This window comes from Procambarus clarkii, chromosome 26 (assembly GCF_040958095.1).
Source record: "Procambarus clarkii isolate CNS0578487 chromosome 26, FALCON_Pclarkii_2.0, whole genome shotgun sequence".
Lineage (NCBI taxonomy): Eukaryota > Metazoa > Arthropoda > Malacostraca > Decapoda > Cambaridae > Procambarus > Procambarus clarkii.
The window spans coordinates 38,873,863-38,892,317 of NC_091175.1; the positions used below are offsets into that span (position 1 = coordinate 38,873,863).

At 37.3% G+C, this 18,455-nt stretch overlaps 1 protein-coding gene across 1 annotated transcript in view; it reads right to left on the bottom strand.

The window, feature by feature from the left end:
- LOC138368781 (uncharacterized) overlaps positions 1 to 11,845 on the bottom strand; it is a 293,909-nt gene extending 282,064 nt beyond the window's left edge. The window contains exon 1 of the mRNA XM_069331480.1: positions 11,659 to 11,845. Coding sequence (XP_069187581.1) covers positions 11,659 to 11,842 — 184 coding nt within the window. The 5' untranslated portion in view covers positions 11,843 to 11,845. The remainder of the gene's footprint in view (positions 1 to 11,658) is intronic.
- Between the last annotated feature and the right edge of the window lie 6,610 nt (positions 11,846 to 18,455).

Consider the following 18,455-nt stretch of genomic DNA (forward strand, 5'->3'; position numbering starts at 1 on the left):
ATTCTTGGTACAATTGTAAGGTCCAACCCGTCGATTGATATCCACCTCGCGTTCTGCCATCTCTGCTCCAATACACCTCAATATCTCGTGCAATTCGTATTTTTCTGTTTCTATTCTCTCTTGTCTTGTTGGTGCCCTAGATTCGAATAATCCATGTATTATAATAGACCGTCTCCTCAGTAATTCATTGTCATGCTGGTAGCCTGTCCCCTGGGGATTCCCCATCCCAACCGCAGTCACTAACCCATCCCCCATTACTCCTCTATCCTTAGCCATGCTGCTAATCCTTCCTAATTCGTTTGTGATACGAGCACATTCCCTCTCCCAGTCCTCTCTTCCCTTCCTAATCTCTTCCTGAACATAGAGCATAAATTCTTGTTTCTGCCTCTCTACCGCATCCTGTATTTGCTGAAATACCTCACTTTTAATCCCCTGGATTAGATCCTCCAACCAATCACTCCTTCTCTCTACAAATTTCCCTATTAATTTGTCTATAAATCTGTCCTCCTCCTCATCCCTGCTGGTGATTGACCTTGAACCCCTTCTAGTCATTGCAGTAACAATCTAGCCAAAAAGGCGCTCCTCAATACCTTGCACAATCTGCCAACACAATAGGTGAGTGAATCTCCAATCGTCGTCCCACGTGGTGATAGAAGGGTTGCTGCGAGGTGAGGTCACGCGGTCAGAGGTCGGTGATGTCTGCTGCTTCCACACTGCACAGTATTTCCTCACTATTTTGAATTACGCTAATTAAACTGTTTTTCTTCACTACCTTATGGCTCTGGTCAAAACCCAAGGTTTTTTCATTCACTTGTACATTCACTTATAGTCTTTTTCACTTCGAAGTTGCCTGATTACCCCTCCCACTCCACGAGTGATCCAGGAGCTCCCAACCCACGTCCACCCAACACGATGGTCACAAGACAAGTGTGTGTGTGTGTGTGTGTGTGTGTGTGTGTGTGTGTGTGTGTGTGTGTGTGTGTGTGTGTGTGTGTGTGTGTGTGTGTGTGTGTGTGTGTGTGTGTGTGTGTGTGTGTGTGTGTGTGTGTGTGTGTGTGTGTGTGTGTGTGTGTGTGTGTGTGTGTGTGTGTGTATGTGTCACAAAAACACTGATACGAAAAGTGTAAAACACTGATTTTCCAAGTATGAGGAAAAAACACATGTGTAATATAAAGAATGCTAAGTGTATTTTCGGCTCAATTCGCCTTCATCTGAGCAAAATAGAATAAAGAAGGAAACTGTTGTTACTGTTTTTGTTTCAGATATAGCTACTCAGAACGAAAAGTCCATGTAGCACAGGCTATAGTGAGCTTTAATTGAGTTCGGTTATTAACGATAACCTTGATACTGTCATATTTGGGTCAATGCTTTTAAATGGAGATGGGGTTTCATCCTTTTCCCCTGTTTCTTTTTGTTTCTGTTTTAGCACACTGGTTTTAATCTTGTTTAATTAACATTATCTTGGTGGCGGATGTACATGCAGAATGTTCACTAGTTTGTCCCATTCTTCAACTGCTTTTCTAATCATTGTAGTTGCTGTGGAATTTAAATCTAATTCAGCTGTTGTCGTTTGATTAATGTTGAGTTTGATTCGCAGGGCTTCAGTTGCTTCACATTCCAGTAAGTAATGTAATAGTGGTGCCTCTGCATCTGTTCCACAGATGACACTTTTTAACTATTGGTTTTATTACCTCCCAGCAGCACTTGTAACAAAGTCTGAGTCTGTGTATGGCTACTGCAATGTCTCTGGATATCTTTTTGCCAGGCTTGAAAGAGTAGTACCCAGCGGCTTGTTTGTACTACATCACAGTGGATCTTCCTTCCGCTACTTTGGCTCTGTGGCTACTTTTGATAGCTTTGAGTATTTCTTGATTTCCTCCTTAATCTGTAAAAAAAAAAAAACTGGAGGAATTTTAACCTGTACAACAGGTAGAACAGTCGCAGTTTTTGCTAGTGAGTTTGCCTTTTCATTATTATCTATGCCAGTGTGACTTGGTGTCCAATTTATGGTGATTGACAGCCCTAGATTGTATGCTTATTTTCCTGTAAATGTAGATTTTTTTGTGATGAGTCGTATATTATTTCTGTGCTGGCTGGATAACAATGCCTGGAGCGAAGATTTAGAGTCGGTATGAATAATGACATCATGTAAATTATTCTCAATTGTATAATTTATGGCCTCCTTCAGAACATATAATTCTTTGCAATGTTGAACACCCCCTATTCATGCTCCAGTAAGCTTCATGGTTGTTATTGTAAACTGCTACACCAGCAGAACCTCTTTCTTGATCCATCTGTGAAGATGTGATTAGTTATAGGTTTTGAGATGGTTTCCATTTGTTGTTTTATGACTGCTTTGAGCCTAAGCGAGTCACATGCTGAGTTTTTAACTGGTAAGTAGGAAACTTGGTGGGCACACCTTATAACCGCCAGGGCAGGTCACTTGACCATCAAGAACAAAAGAATAAAGGAAAGTGCAGAAGGCCTTTATGATAAGATGAAACCTCGCCCCCTATCCTCCAACAGTGTGTTTAAATTATCTGACCGACCGTTTGATGAGATTTCTCGCTTGGTGCTTGAGAAAAATATTGATTTACTTAAATTAGAAGTACGTGAATGTTTTAAGGTGTTAAGCAGTTGTAAGTATTAATTTCTTCAAACTGTGCCTTCTGAATGGAACCGCCCGATGATGGATTACTGTTACACCGCTGTGAAACCTACCTGCAGGGACGAGAGTACAAAACTTGATTCAAAATTGAACAGGCTTATTCAGCAAAGTGATTGGAACAAACACGCCAACAATGAATTCTTCATTAATCTCTCTAATAAACAACTGGATAATGATTCGATGACTGCTCTTGGTTACTGTCTGAATTTTTCCATGTCGAGTATGGATGTGAATTATGTAAATATTACCAAAGGTTTTTGCAATCTGGAAAAATATAGTATGATTTCAGCTGATGACATTAATATTTGCAAGGGTACTGTGTACGGGTCTTTACTTAAGGGTACAGTTTCTAATTGTCCAGATAGGTTTATTCAAGCTTTCTAATCCTCAAAAAAAGATAACTGCACATCACAAAGACTGATAAGTCCATTGCCTTTGTCGTAGTGAATAAGGATGACTACGTCCCATAAATGAACCTGTTATTGGATGACAGAGATACTTACTTACCTGTTAATATTGACCCTATTGAAAAAGTTATTGCACATTTTTACAAAACTCTTAAAACCTTGCTCAAAATTGACAAGGAGTTGATTCCTTAGTTTTTAAGTTGTTCTCCTTCCCTACCATATCAATGTGGTCTTATTAAAACACACAAACCCAATAATCCAGGAAGACCTATTATTAGTTCTGTTAGATCTGTGGCATATAGTCTTTCTAAATGGCTTGTCCAAGTATTGTCCCCGGTAGTAGTTTCCATTTCCAACTCACACATAACCTACAACTTGGATTTATTTAACAAGTTGTTTGGCTTGAAATTAAATTTTGATCAATGTTTTAATTATCCTTAATCTCATACCTTGGCACGTTTTCTCCTGCCAACCTTCGTCACTCCCAGGACTTCATAGAAAGACTGAGCCTGCATCCCTCCTGTAAGATGCTTAGTATTGAAGTCGACTCTCTGTTTACTAATGTTCCTTTTGATGACGTTTTCTCTTTTCTTACTCACAAGGCGACTGAGGGCCTTCTTCATCCAACTGACGTTTTTCATCGAACTCATCATACTCTGTGTTGACTCTGACTCATTCTCTTTCAACGGTAAATACTTCTCCCAAACTTTCGGCGTCGCTATGGGTTCCCCTCTTTGCCCTGTTCTTGCAAATCTCTACATGGAATACTTTGAACCTTCTTCCCGCTATTGATACTCGTCCCTCTCTGGCTTCGTCATGTTGATGCCTTTTTTGCTTTACGGTCTCATGACCTTATTCTTTTCCAGATTTTCCTCTCCTCTTTTAACAATCTGGCTCCTTCCATCAATTTCGAAGTTGAATGGGATTCAAACTTCCTCCTTTCTTTTCTTGACGTTCATGTTTTCTTGATGTTCATGTCATGAACTTGGACACAGCTCTGTGTCCGTGTTTCTTTTGTATTTTCTACCGCAAACCCAAACGCAATTTCTTTCATCCTAAACCTGCTTCCAACACTATTAGCACTGTGCTCTGCCTTATCGTCATATCTGAACTCAAAACTCTTACTAATACCCTTCGTCCTCTTAACATAAAGCTCGCCATTCGACAAACTAACACTCGAATTAATCTAGTTCACACTTCTCCTTATGCTTCTACTGCTGCTGGTGACTACTCTATTTCCTATTGGTCTTGTCCTCTCCAATACTTTGGGGAAACTGGCCGTACTGTTTTATGACAGACTTAAGGAACACAAAACTAGTGTTAAAGTCTGCAGACACAATGTTCTCTTCTGTCATGTTAGGGATTCTAATCATCTTATTGATTGGTTTACTTCTAAAATAATCTTTCCTGCCTCTACTCATCACAGACACCGTCTTGTCGAATCGACTATGATACACAACCTACACAACATGGAGCTTAGTCCTGGCTTTGTTTATGTTGACTCTTCCCTTTCACAGTACATACTAAAATATTCTAAACTTTCTAACAAACGTGACCTAACATTATGCCTACCCATCCTTTTTGTCTCTTTCTGTTTTTGTTTTTTTTTTCGCTACCATTCTTACTAGTATTATCACACCCTTTATTACACCTATCCCTTCCGTTCCTTTCGTCTTACTCCTTCCTCTAAAATTTTCTCCTCCTCCCTCGTCTCTTACTTACGGGCTATTCATGCCAGTGCCTCCCATTGGGTGGCTTAATCTTCATCAAGCAACCAATCGTCTCTTACAATCGACTTGATTGTACGTTACAATCTAACTTGAACATTAGTCCGTCCAGGACGGACTAATGCTCAAGTTAGATTGGGACCGAAACGTTGTCGTTGTACGAGGGACCGAAACGTAGTCGTCTCTTCAGTTTCTAGTGTGTGGTTTGGTCAACATATGATAAATTATTCGTAGGCTTTCTGAAAACACTAAACTTGAGTGAAGAATCTTCCTTATGACTCAGGATATCCTGTAATTTATCAGTTTCATTTGAAGTGACTTAATCATTAAGTTTAGCTAAACATTCATCTGAATTTACATTTGAAGGCAAAATACACAAAATTTCTTCCACATATTTGAACCATGAAATGATTTGTACATGGAATTTTTCGAAAGGAAATTTGTAAAATTACTCCCGGAATCATTTTATGGTTTATGTTGATGATATTTTGAGTATTGGGCATTCAGATGAAAACGGGTAGGAATAATTTATTATAGAAAGTTGGAAAGGTAGAAGATGTGAAGATATGGAAAGGGAGAGGAGAGGATATATATACATACATATATATATATATATATATATATATATATATATATATATATATATATATATATATATGTATGTATATATATATATATATATATATATATATATATATATATATATATATATATATATATATATATATATATATATATATATATATATAAGATGTGAAGATATGGAAAGGGAGAGGAGAGGATATATATACATACATATATATATATATATATATATATATATATATATATATATATATATATATATATATATATATATATATATATATATATATATATATATGAACTGGGTTCTAGGCTCATTGAAACAACAAGGGACCCTAGAGCTGCCAGCTTTCTTTTCCAGCGCCTCAGCGTGGCGATACAGAGTGGAAATGCGCACTGCATCCAGGGTTCCTGCCCGCCATCTGAGGAGCTGGAGGAACTCGACAACCCATGATAAACATCTTTGTAACCTATATGTAACTCCTTTTTTGTAACAAAGTTCAAATAAAACAAATATATATGTGTACATACAAAAGAATGGGGGTGGTAGGAGAAGATAATATTATTGTTCAGTGAGAAACCACAAGGTCTCCTCTGAATACTTTTTATTTTCTTCTCCGAGGCTATGGGTCCCCACATTGGCACACGAGGTGGTACCCTCACAAATTTAAAAATATATATATATATATATATATATATATATATATATATATATATATATATATATATATATATATATATATATATATATATATAAGTGCCTCGCAAACGTCAAGATACAGCGATCTCTTCGATAGATACAGCGATAGCAGACGGCTTGACGTTTGCGAGGCACTACACATTAAGAAGTCAACACCAGCAATCAACAGCCAATTAATGCACAACTATATTCTACCCATCTCAAGACTCCGCTCCAATATAGAAGCATCAAGAAATATGGACCAATAGGCTTTCTACAATCACATCCATTCAATACCCATTGTTTCGTGTTCTGTCTTGTGTTGATGAATTTAATACCCTATTAATTACCACCTCACCCCATCCACCTCACTCAAATGTAGATATAAACAAATCGGAGATGTGTAATCGGACCAATAGGCTTTCTACAATCACTTCTATTCAATACCCATTGTTTCGTGTTCTGTCTTGTGTTGATGAAATTAATACCTTATTAAATACCACCTCACCCCATCCACCTCACTCAAATGTAGATATAAACAAATCGGAGATGTGTAAGTTCTATTCAGTTGTAAATGTTTAAACTAAAGTCTTTGAAAATGTAATAAATTTTACGAAACGCGCTCAAGTGTCGCGTCAGACTAGAAATAAAAATGAATTTTGGAGAATTGATTTTTGAATTACCACCAACAGTGAAAAGAAATGTACAAAAGATTGAGAAAATTCCTGTTAGAATTATTAATCTTACTTTTTCGGTCATATTTAATAATATATGTCTACAGGAAAGAAAGACTTTATATATATATAAAGATATATATATAAAGACACCTTACAAGCAGAACTTATTGCGGAAGGAGGAATGAATCGAGGCAATTACAGAAGCACCATACTGTCCCCCGAGCTCAAAGCGGCAGCTAAGAGCCTTCGTGACAACAAGGAGATAGTCGTCAGAAGAGGTGACAAGTCGCCAATATACGTCATTCTTAAAAAAGACGAATATCTGTCGAAAATGAACCTCATTCTCTCTGACCAAACTAAATTCCAAAGGGTAACATAGGACACTACAGCCGAATTCAAGGCAAAGGTCAACAAATTGATCGAAACTGTGAACGCCAAGAAATCCGGACTTCACCTGACAAAGATTATTGGGGAATATAAGCCTGGATACGCGTATGGAAATGTCAAGACACATAAACCTGGAAACCCACTTCGGCCAATCATTAGCCAGATACCCACACCCACGTACAGACTGGCGAAGCGATTTAACGGCTTGCTGACTCCTTATGTCCCTTGCACCTTCAGCCTGAAGTCTCCAAAGGAATTTGTTGACTTACTGCGGGGAACACGGGCCACAGGGATAAGAGCCTCGTTGGACGTAGAATCACTGTTTACCAACGTACCTGTGGATGAAACAATCGGGATGATAGTGGACAGAGTGTATCGTGATCCGGCATGTACTCCTCTTGACATACCAGAAAACATTCTAAGGATACTACTCCGAGCTTGTACTAAAGAGGCACCCTTCTTGAGCCCGGATGGGCACATGTATAAGCAAGGATATGGGGTCGCCATGGCTTCTTCCCTAGGTATCCTGTTTGTGAACTTCTACATGGGTACCATCGAACAAAAGGTCTTAGTCGACATGAACTTGAAACCGGCCATATACAGCAGGTATGCTGACGACATTTTTGCACAGGTACCTGATGTCAGACATCTGCAGGAGCTGAAGGAGGCATTTGAGCGGAATTCTGTGTTGTGTTTCACTTACGAGATGGAGAAGGATGGGAAGCTGCTCTTTCTAGATGTAACAGTCATGGAAAGGAGCGGAGGTTTCCACACTGCAGTCTACACTAAGGAAACAAACATAGGAATGTGCCTAAATGCCAACAGTGACTGCCCAGACAGGCACAAGAGGAGTGTCGTTAACGCTTATGTCGACCGTGCTCTCAGCCACAGCTCAGGATGGCAGCAAGTCGATGAAGAACTCTGTAGGGTAAGGCAGGTCCTAGTCAACAACGGCTTCTCCAATGGTTTCGTTGAAGACATCATAAGAAGGACGGTGAAACGCCATGCAACCTCTGAAGAGACAACTAACACAACACCTGTACCCCCTATTAGACTATTTTACAGGAACTTCTTTTCCACAGCTCATAAAATGGAGGAGAGGGTCCTGAAAGATATTGTTAGTAGAAACGTCATCCCTTCAGACAAAAATCAGAAGATACAATTGACGATCTACTATAAAACCAAGAAAACGGCCAACCTACTCATGAGAAACTCTCCAGACACAAAGCAAAACGCTTTAAAAGAGACCAATGTCGTCTATGCCTTCAAATGCCCACTTGGGGACTGTAAGCCTTAAAGAATTCCGTATATAGCCAAGACAACAACATCTCTTTTCAGGCGATGAACGATGCATAAGCAACAGGGCTCCATTAAGGAACATAAAATCTCTTCCCATAACCAGACCATCACCAGAGAAGTCTTAACAAAAAACACGGAAATCATCGATAGATACAGCGATAGCAGGTGGCTAGATATCTGTGAGGCACTACACATTAAGAAGTCGACACCAGCAATCAATAGCCAATTAATGCACAACTTTATTCTACCCACTTCAAGACTCCGCACCAATATAGAAGCATCAAAAAATATGGGCCAATAGGCCCTTTGCAGTTACTTCCATTCTTCACTTTAACTTACAAAATATTATACCCATTGTTTCGTGTTCTGTCTTGTGTTGAAAGTTTGTTTTTACCTCATCCAAAACTGTTGTAACATATCACCTCACCCAAATGCAGGTATATAAAATCGAAGATGTTTAAGCTCTGTTCAGTTATAGTTGTGTGTGTTTAAACTAAAGTCTTTGAAAATGTAATAAGTTTTACGAAACGCACTCAAGTGTCGCGTCAGAATAGAAATAAAAATGAATTTTGGAGAATTGATTTTTCAGTTACCATCATCAGTGAAGAAAAATGTAAGAAACATTGAGAACATTTGTGTTAGAATTATTAATCTTACTTTTTCGGTCATATTTAATAATATATGTCCACAGGAAAGACTGCTACCAAAATATACTAATATATATATATATTATTAAATATGACCGAAAAAGTAAGATTAATAATTCTAACACGAATTTTCTCAATCTTTCGTACATTTCGCTTCACTGTTGGAGGTAAATAAAAAATCAATTCTCCAAAATTCATTTTTATTTCTAGTCTGACGCGACACGGGCGCGTTTCGTAAAACTTATTACATTTTCAAAGACTTTAGTTCACAAATACACAACTGAATAGAACTTACGTATCTCCGATTTTATATCTACATTTGAGTGAGGTGGAAGGGGTGATGTGGCATTAACACAAGACAGAACAAAATGTGGTATTAATAGGGTATTAATTTCATCAACACAAGACAGAACAAGGGTATTAATAGGGTGTTAATTTCATCAACACAAGACAGAACACGAAACAATGGATATTGAATAGAAGTGTTTGTAGAAAGCCTATTGGTCCATATTTCTTGATGCTTCTATATTGGAGCGGAGTCTTGAGGTGGGTAGAATATAGTTGTGCAATAATTGGCTGTTGATTGCTGGTGTTGACTTCTTGATGTGTAGTGCCTCGCAAACGTCAAGCCGCCTGCTATCGCTGTATCTATCGATGATTTCTGTGTTGTTTACTAGGATTTCTCTGGCGATGGTTTGGTTGTGGGAAGAGATTATATGTTCCTTAATGGAGCCCTGTTACTTATGCATCGTTAAACGCCTAGAAAGAGATGTTGTTGTTTTTTTGCCTATATACTGGTTTTTTTGGAGCTTACAGTCCCCAAGTGGGCATTTGAAGGCATAGACGACGTTAGTCTCTTTTAAAGCGTTCTGTTTTGTGTCTGGAGAGTTTCTCATGAGTAGGCTGGCCGTTTTTCTGGTTTTATAGTAAATCGTCAGTTGTATCCTCTGATTTTTGTCTGTAGGGATAACGTTTCTATTAACAATATCTTTCAGGACCCTTTCCTCCGTTTTATGAGCTGTGGAAAAGAAGTTCCTGTAAAATAGTCTAATAGGGGGGTATAGGTGTTGTGTTAGTTGTCTCTTCAGAGGTTGCATGGCTTTTCACTTTCCTTCTTATGATGTCTTCGACGAAATGGTTTCGTCGAAGACATCATAAGAAGGAAAGTGAAAAGCCATGCAACCTCTGAAGAGACAACTAACACAACACCTATACCCCCTATTAGACTATTTTACAGGAACTTCTTTTCCACAGCTCATAAAACGGAGGAAAGGGTCCTGAAAGATATTGTTAATAGAAACGTTATCCCTACAGACAAAAATCAGAGGATACAACTGACGATTTACTATAAAACCAGAAAAACGGCCAGCCTACTCATGAGAAACTCTCCAGACACAAAACAGAACGCTTTAAAAGAGACTAACGTCGTCTATGCCTTCAAATGCCCACTTGGGGACTGTAAGCTCCAAAAAACCTATTATATAGGCAAGACAACAACATCTCTTTCTAGGCGTTTAACGATGCATAAGCAACAGGGCTCCATTAAGGAACATATAATCTCTTCCCACAACCAAACCATCGCCAGAGAAATCCTAGTAAACAACAAAGAAATCATCGATAGATACAGCGATAGCAGGCGGCTTGACGTTTGCGAGGCACTACACATCAAGAAGTCAACACCAGCAATCAACAGCCAATTATTGCACAACTATATTCTACCCACCTCAAGACTCCGCTCCAATATAGAAGCATCAAGAAATATGGACCAATAGGCTTTCTACAAACACTTCTATTCAATATCCATTGTTTCGTGTTCTGTCTTGTGTTGATGAAATTAACACCCTATTAATACCCTTGTTCTGTCTTGTGTTGATGAAATTAATACCCTATTAATACCACATTTTGTTCTGTCTTGTGTTAATGCCACATCACCCCTTCCACCTCACTCAAATGTAGATATAAAATCGGAGATACGTAAGTTCTATTCAGTTGTGTATTTGTGAACTAAAGTCTTTGAAAATGTAATAAGTTTTACGAAACGCGCCCGTGTCGCGTCAGACTAGAAATAAAAATGAATTTTGGAGAATTGATTTTTGATTTACCTCCAACAGTGAAGCGTAATGTACGAAAGATTGAGAAAATTCGTGTTAGAATTATTAATCTTACTTTTTCGGTCATATTTAATAATATATGTCTACAGGAAAGACTGCTACCAAAATATACTAATAATATATATATATATATATATATATATATATATATATATATATATATATATATATATATATATATATATATATATATATATATATACATATATATATATATATATATATATATATATATATATATTTATATATATATATATATATATATATATATATATATATATATATATATATATATATATATATATATATATATGTGTGTGTGTGTGTGTGTGTGTGTGTGTGTGTGTGTGTGTGTGTGTGTGTGTGTGTGTGTGTGTGTGTGTGTGTGTGTGTGTGTGTGTGTGTGTGTGTGTGTGTGTGTGTGTGTGAATATATACATTTATTTACTAAGGAAATAAGACAGTTACTCACACTGACTATTCGTGGGGACAACCATAAAGGTATCGGCTGAAGAAAAAGTCGTGTTCTTTGCCATGAAAAAGTTTCCCCACACTGACTCAACGAGGTGTACACTGGGTTCCCCACACCTAGCCACGTTACAGCCACACAACAACATCCACCACAACATGACAACATATCTCTGCTGCCCACACATTGCAAATCTGTGAATAAATAAATAACATATTTTAAAAGTAGTATTTATATATTTTTGTTGAGACTTTTTATCTCCTTTCTTAGTATGATCATAATTAACCAAAAGTTTAATTGCGATAATTCTTCATGCCAATGGTGTTTTGCGGCCAAATTATTAGGCAAATATTTAGATCTAAATAGCAAATATGATGTATCTCAAGCACATTAATAAACAGTACTAGGATCTGTCGATTGACGAACAGCTTGTGTTACTGCAACATGACCTTGAAACACTTACTCCACCAAGACCAGTTTCGTTTCCTAAAACGAAAGCTAAAGCTATCATAGAGCAAAGTTACTACAAAGAACTTGATTTTATTTTCGGGGAGGAGTATGTTTTTTCTTGTCAATGGTAAGACGTTCTCCGAAAAATATGTCAGCAAAAGAGGGGTTGAATTTTTTGGTTGTTAATATTTAGAAAATCGCAACTTTTCAACGACAATTTTCGTTTCCTAAATGTTTATCTCATTGAAGTTGGTGACAAACCTGTTATCAATTAATACAGAATTATTTTAATACACGGAGATTAATCACCCTAATGTGATATATCAATGAGAAAATTCGGAGGATCCGTGATGAGGATTCGAATTTATGCGTAGGGTATTCCCACGCACACGGTACAGACAACCAGGTCACGATATGGTCGAAAGCATTGCAACCTGGAGCTCTACTTAACGCACGAGGGTTTCCAGAAACTTCCATTGAAGCCGGACCAGGAATTTCGCACAATCCCCCCATGCACTTTGGCTCTGTCATGTAGAAATATTCTTCCTCTGATGCTCCACTTTCAAAACACAGAGAGAATTCACACTTCCGTGATGTATCAATGAGAAAATCCGAAGGAGCCGTGATGAGGATTCGAACCTATGCGGTGGATGTTCCCTGGCACATGCCCCAGACAGTAGAACTCAGTAGTTTGCTGAGTTGGTTGTTCAGTAGAACTCCAGGTTGCAATCCGTTTGACCATGTCGTGGCCTGGTTGTCTTGGGCATGTGCCTGGGAATTCCCCACATAGGTTCGAATCCCTGTCGTATCTCCTTCGGATTTTCTCATTATTTTTAATGTACATTAATAAGGACTTATTTATCAATATTTCACTTGATTGAAAATTCGAAACTTTCCTATATAACTGAAAGTATTAAATCATTAATATTAACTGCAATATGGATAATCCATATACTAAACATGGTTTCATATTCAAACATGATATCGTATTATATGTTAAAGCACAAAGTCTGACGTTAACCTACTTCTACTCTCACGCAACTGCATCATCGACACTACCTAATGACCACCAATTTGCAACTACAAAATTGTATACTAATTTTACTACGTCTAGCTTAACTACTTTTAAATTAATATACTAATTAGAGTTATTAACAATACAGGTACTATAAGACACTTACAACCACTTCGTCAAACCCCTTAGGAATATGTACTCACCTCCAGGAGGTCTGCCTGAGAGTGAGTGACAGGGGATGACGGTGGAAGAACTAAATCGATTGTGTATGAATGTGAAAGTTGTGCGCATATTGCTTATTTATGTGAAGTTGCCAGAGACGATCATCAGCTCTTGTGTCCTACATTTATCGCTTAACTAAATCTCTGAACGCTTGTTTTTTGTATCAACATCTGAACTCGTGAAAGGAATCGCCGTCCTTCAGTGCACTCTACAATATTTCACGATACTGATGTCAAGCTCATATAAGCCGCGTCTATTACCTGGCCTACCTCTGTGAGAGCGGATTGGTGAGATGTCGTTCTCTCATTTATTTACTTTTACCAAATCCTTCGAGTATTTCTTTTCCCACATTTTATTGTACGTTCAGTCGCCTCTCATCAATTGTAACATTCACTACCAGTTCTCACACCGTTTTTGTACTTTGTCCAAATTATATCCCATGAATTCAAGATTTCTCATATAGGTGCCTGCAAGGTGAGCATCATGTTTTGAGCAACAATTTTCAGTCGTCTACTGCAAGAGATCCCGATCTTTCCGTTACTTATTATACCAACTCCAGAAACTATTTATGAAGTTATTCTCAACATCCTAAAATTTCAGTTCAATTCACTTTGTCACTATTAAACGGAAAAAGTGTTTTTATCAATCCCAAGGGTCATCTGAGTTCTTGCCCATCACTCTTGTGATCATGTCTCATCTTGCCTACACATTGCGTGCCTGCGCGGTCTTCTTCCACACCTATTCTAAACCACCACACCGACTGAAGTTGTGGCGGCTGCAGGTGTGGCAGCCGCAAGTGTGGCGGCTGCAGGTGTGGTGGCTGCAGGTGTGCAGCCCGCCCTCCTAAGGTTTCCCAACTTCAAGACACTGTCGTACTAAAAGCGACCTTATCCTAACCTACTAGAGGACCCAAAACAGAAAACGGAACATTATCGCAAGCTGCTACCATTTTCTAGTTGGACAATTATTGACCTTAGGTAGAGTATGCGTCAAAATGCGACGTTCTATTAGAAGGACGGATTGGCTGGTGGGTGGGGGGTTAACATAGCGATGGGACAGCCACAACTGTGTATTGGTGGTGGTACACGGCAACGGCGAAAACATCTGCAACACAGTTCATGATTTATTTAAAAGTGTGCTAGTGTCAGTGCGTTGGCATGTGGCTAGGTCCCCCTTCAGTAGCAGACAAAGATAAATATTTTATGAGTCAGTTTAATGTCTTTTTAAATTTGTTTTGCATTTAGAGTAAAAACACGTATTTTGGTAATTTACTGTTCTATTAAGAAGTATATGTACTGCTTTAACATATCCTCACGAGGAATAGGACAAAATTCAGATATAATAAATTTGTTTGAAAATATACAGCAATCATAAACCTTATTCGTTACAAATTATACAAATCCAATAACGGTTGGACTAAACATATGTATAGTTGTGTCTAGCTTACAGCAAAACTGGTGTTTAGCTCGCTCAATCTAGCTTAATGTTTTTGACATAGAGTGAGAAACATTAGGTTACAATTAGAAAAAAGGAAATATATTGAAAATACAACGATTAGTTTTCCATTAGAGCGGCGAGACTGAAATTGGCACAATTTATATCAGAGTTGAGGTATTTATCTTAAGATAAATGATATGGTATTTTATGCTAAACTGAAAGAAGTTGATGTGATGTGTTTAAAGGAGTCATAGGTCCACAACTATCAAGACAGCTCCACCCACGATACCTGGGTATGTATCATACAAAAATATTATTGGAACCTGCTTACACTCATATGTTGAAAGTGGACTAATCTGTAAACTAATTAAAAACTACAGAAGTTATAGTACACATTATAAAATATTACAATTGCAAACTGCATATAGCCATTTGCTACAGTATAACATATATGCACGATAAAGTGTACTTAACGCAGACCTGCTGACGAAGGCTGCAGGTAATACAACTATGATATGTCTGGGGGATTTTACTGCTCGTCACACTGCTCTTCATGATGTTCTACGTAACAATAATGTAAGGTCCTTCTTGAAATACCTTAATGATTATAATATTACTGTGCATGGTTCAGACTAAACCCCATTTACTAGGAGGAAGGCTGGATTATGTGATTGGGTGCAGCCTAGTAGATAACAACATTAAAATTAGGCTCATCCCGGAACTAGTAAGTGATCATTCTGCAATATATTTTAAGTGCATTGAAAAGGATATTAGGTCTACTCCCTATCCTAGGGTTAAAAGTAACATTCCATACAATCTTAAATGTACACTCTAAGGTTTACATCCACAGGTGGTACACTGGGTATACACCTCTATCAGTTGGCCACTTTTACAATTATATTTTCAGTACCATTAAAGATTATTATAATACTTGGGTTAAATTAAGAAAAAAGAGCAATCGTTCTTCTCATGGACATTGAACCCTATTATTATTACAGAATGACCTTGAGAGCTTCAGCTGCTGGAAGTTACAAACAAAACAAAACAGCTAATAATTTTCTAGCATTTCTGAATGCCAAACATTGGCATTCAAAATTCAGAATAATTGAAAATATGACTTGCGAGTTTTTCGCGAATTTATGGTCAAATTAAGAAAATAAATTTGGAACAATTTCTACTATTTATCAAAAGAACTACAACTTTATTAGAAATATTGCACAAAATTAAAAAAAATCAAAGCCTTCAACTCTAGTTCAACATCAGCATACTCCCGCAGAATAAGAGAGAAATTTGTGAGACACGAGACCATTGAGCTAGGAGCATATCAGTATCTCACAAATTTCTCCCTTACCCCCAGATATACAGCAGGATTTGAATAATACCAAAATTAACAGATTTTAATATTGGAATAGCATGTTCCTCACAGGCTTTAACAGATCAGTTTGCAACAACCCATTTTGAATTGATAGGAACATTCGGTAAACAATCAAACTGCCTCTGGTGAGTATTGTGTAACTTATAACACATTAATAAAGATTACTAAATGATGTATCTAGCCACCTTTCACTTGACCTCGATCAAATGAGTCTTTCACAAGACTCATTTGATACCTTCACAAGGTGTCTTGTCAATGAAATGGGCAGTCTCATAATATCAACTCCTAAGCCTAACTCTAAAAAATTCAGACCCATTTCATTAACATCTGGCATGTATAAATTCTTGGATAGAATTGGTCTCAATCGTGTCATGTTTCAGGTTAAAGATAAATTGGCTCCAAACCTATATAGCTTTATGGCTAAGGATATTGCCTATATTCTGAAAACATATACACAAACATGTTTTCCTGAATATTTTGTACACTCTCAGGATAGGACACGGGTATCCTTTTTTAATCTTAAGTCAGAATCGATGTAGTCAACGGTGAAATAACATTTTAGCAATTTCCCGAATTTGGAATCAAAAGTAATTTTCCGACTTGGATAAAAAGCTACTAATCCGGCAGGTATGCAATAGTCCTAATTTAAAGGAATTAAAAATACAAAAACAGATGCATTTGAGCTAGGTACACACTAAGGTGATGTAATAACCCCTTTGCTCTCTAATATATTTATGGACAAACATATTCATAACATTCCTGTTCAACCTACAGAAACTGTTATATCGTATGCTGATGATATTTGTATCATGACTCACAGTAAAGCTAGACTACAAGCATTACGTGATACATTGCCTAGAAAAGAGAAGATTATTTTTTTTTATCTCCGTTGATAAAACCAGGGTTCTTGTTCCCCATTCTCTTTCTTCATCATGATAACTATACTATTAATGGAGTGCTCGTGAGTACGTGTGAGTCTAATAAACATCTTGAAATCGAGACTAATGATACAAATGTCATCAGCAACTTTCGTAAAAAACATCATGAGCGTCTTAAACCTCTCAAATCTCTTGAAACCAAAGGATTTGGCATTAACATAAAATATGCTCGTAACTTTTATTCTACCTTCAGGTGATCTGCTGTTGACTATTATGCCTTACATTTTATTATTTTTTCTCGTAGACAATTACAATTAAGGCCTAGTTGTAGTGTAAAACTATGAAATGCGTATCATCCTGGGTTGTCCTGGAACTGTCAGAATTGTTAACATGAGAAAGAAACTAAGACTGTCCTCTATTTAAGAGAGAATAGTTCTACTTAATACTAGGTTTTGTGCCAAAACTTTTGAAAAATAACGGTTCCCCCTGCACCTATTCTTATTAAACTGAGATCTATTCTTAACAACTCTGACTGTTACCTTAATCTTCAACAAAAATCTCCTTACAGTGATTGTTGCTCAGACAATAATCTTATGAAATTAAATGTCTCTCTTAAGCCTGATCAATTTGTTAGCAATAAGCCTTGGAAAGATGTGCATGTCTTTATACATATGCACCCATCAGCTTAAAGCAAATATGTAAAATTATGAGATGTATAACACTAGAAACTGTTAACAGTCATCTTTAAAATCTCAAGTCAGCGGATTTTTATGCCTTTTCTGATGGTTGTGTGCAATTGAACACTGGTAGAGCAAGTTGTGCACGTGCAGTATATAAAGCAAATGCCATGATCATGCCTAATATGCAGAGATTGAACGATTACACAAGCTCAACACAAACTGAGATTTTAGGTAATTATCTAGCGACTCAGTACCTTTAACCCAATGCGGGTGGAATGGTAATTCGTGACCCTGCACGTCAGTCTTCAAATAACCCATTAAAATGACTGTCTGACGTAGCTTGTAATATTAAATGGAATATGATTTTTGTCAATTAAAATAACTTTAGCATAACATATGTGTTGATCCCATTCCATGTTTCAGTTGCAAAACCTACTTTATTGATCTATTGGTAAATGAGGTTTGCAGGAAAGAAAACACAGACAACTTGCATTTGACTACCAATGAATTTGAACCATCTAATGCAAATATTAAAAACATACAAATTAAATGAGTACAACTGATTTATGAGTAACTAAGAAATGCCCTAAGACTTGAAATTTGCAGTATTAAAAGGGTAAATTTTTGTAATAATTGGGGTTTATAAAGTAAGCATTGGACTAGATGATGTGATGTAGTCGCCTTGGCTATACTGCAGGCACAGTTGGCAAGTTAGTGAGGCTGAGCCGCTACAAAAATATTCA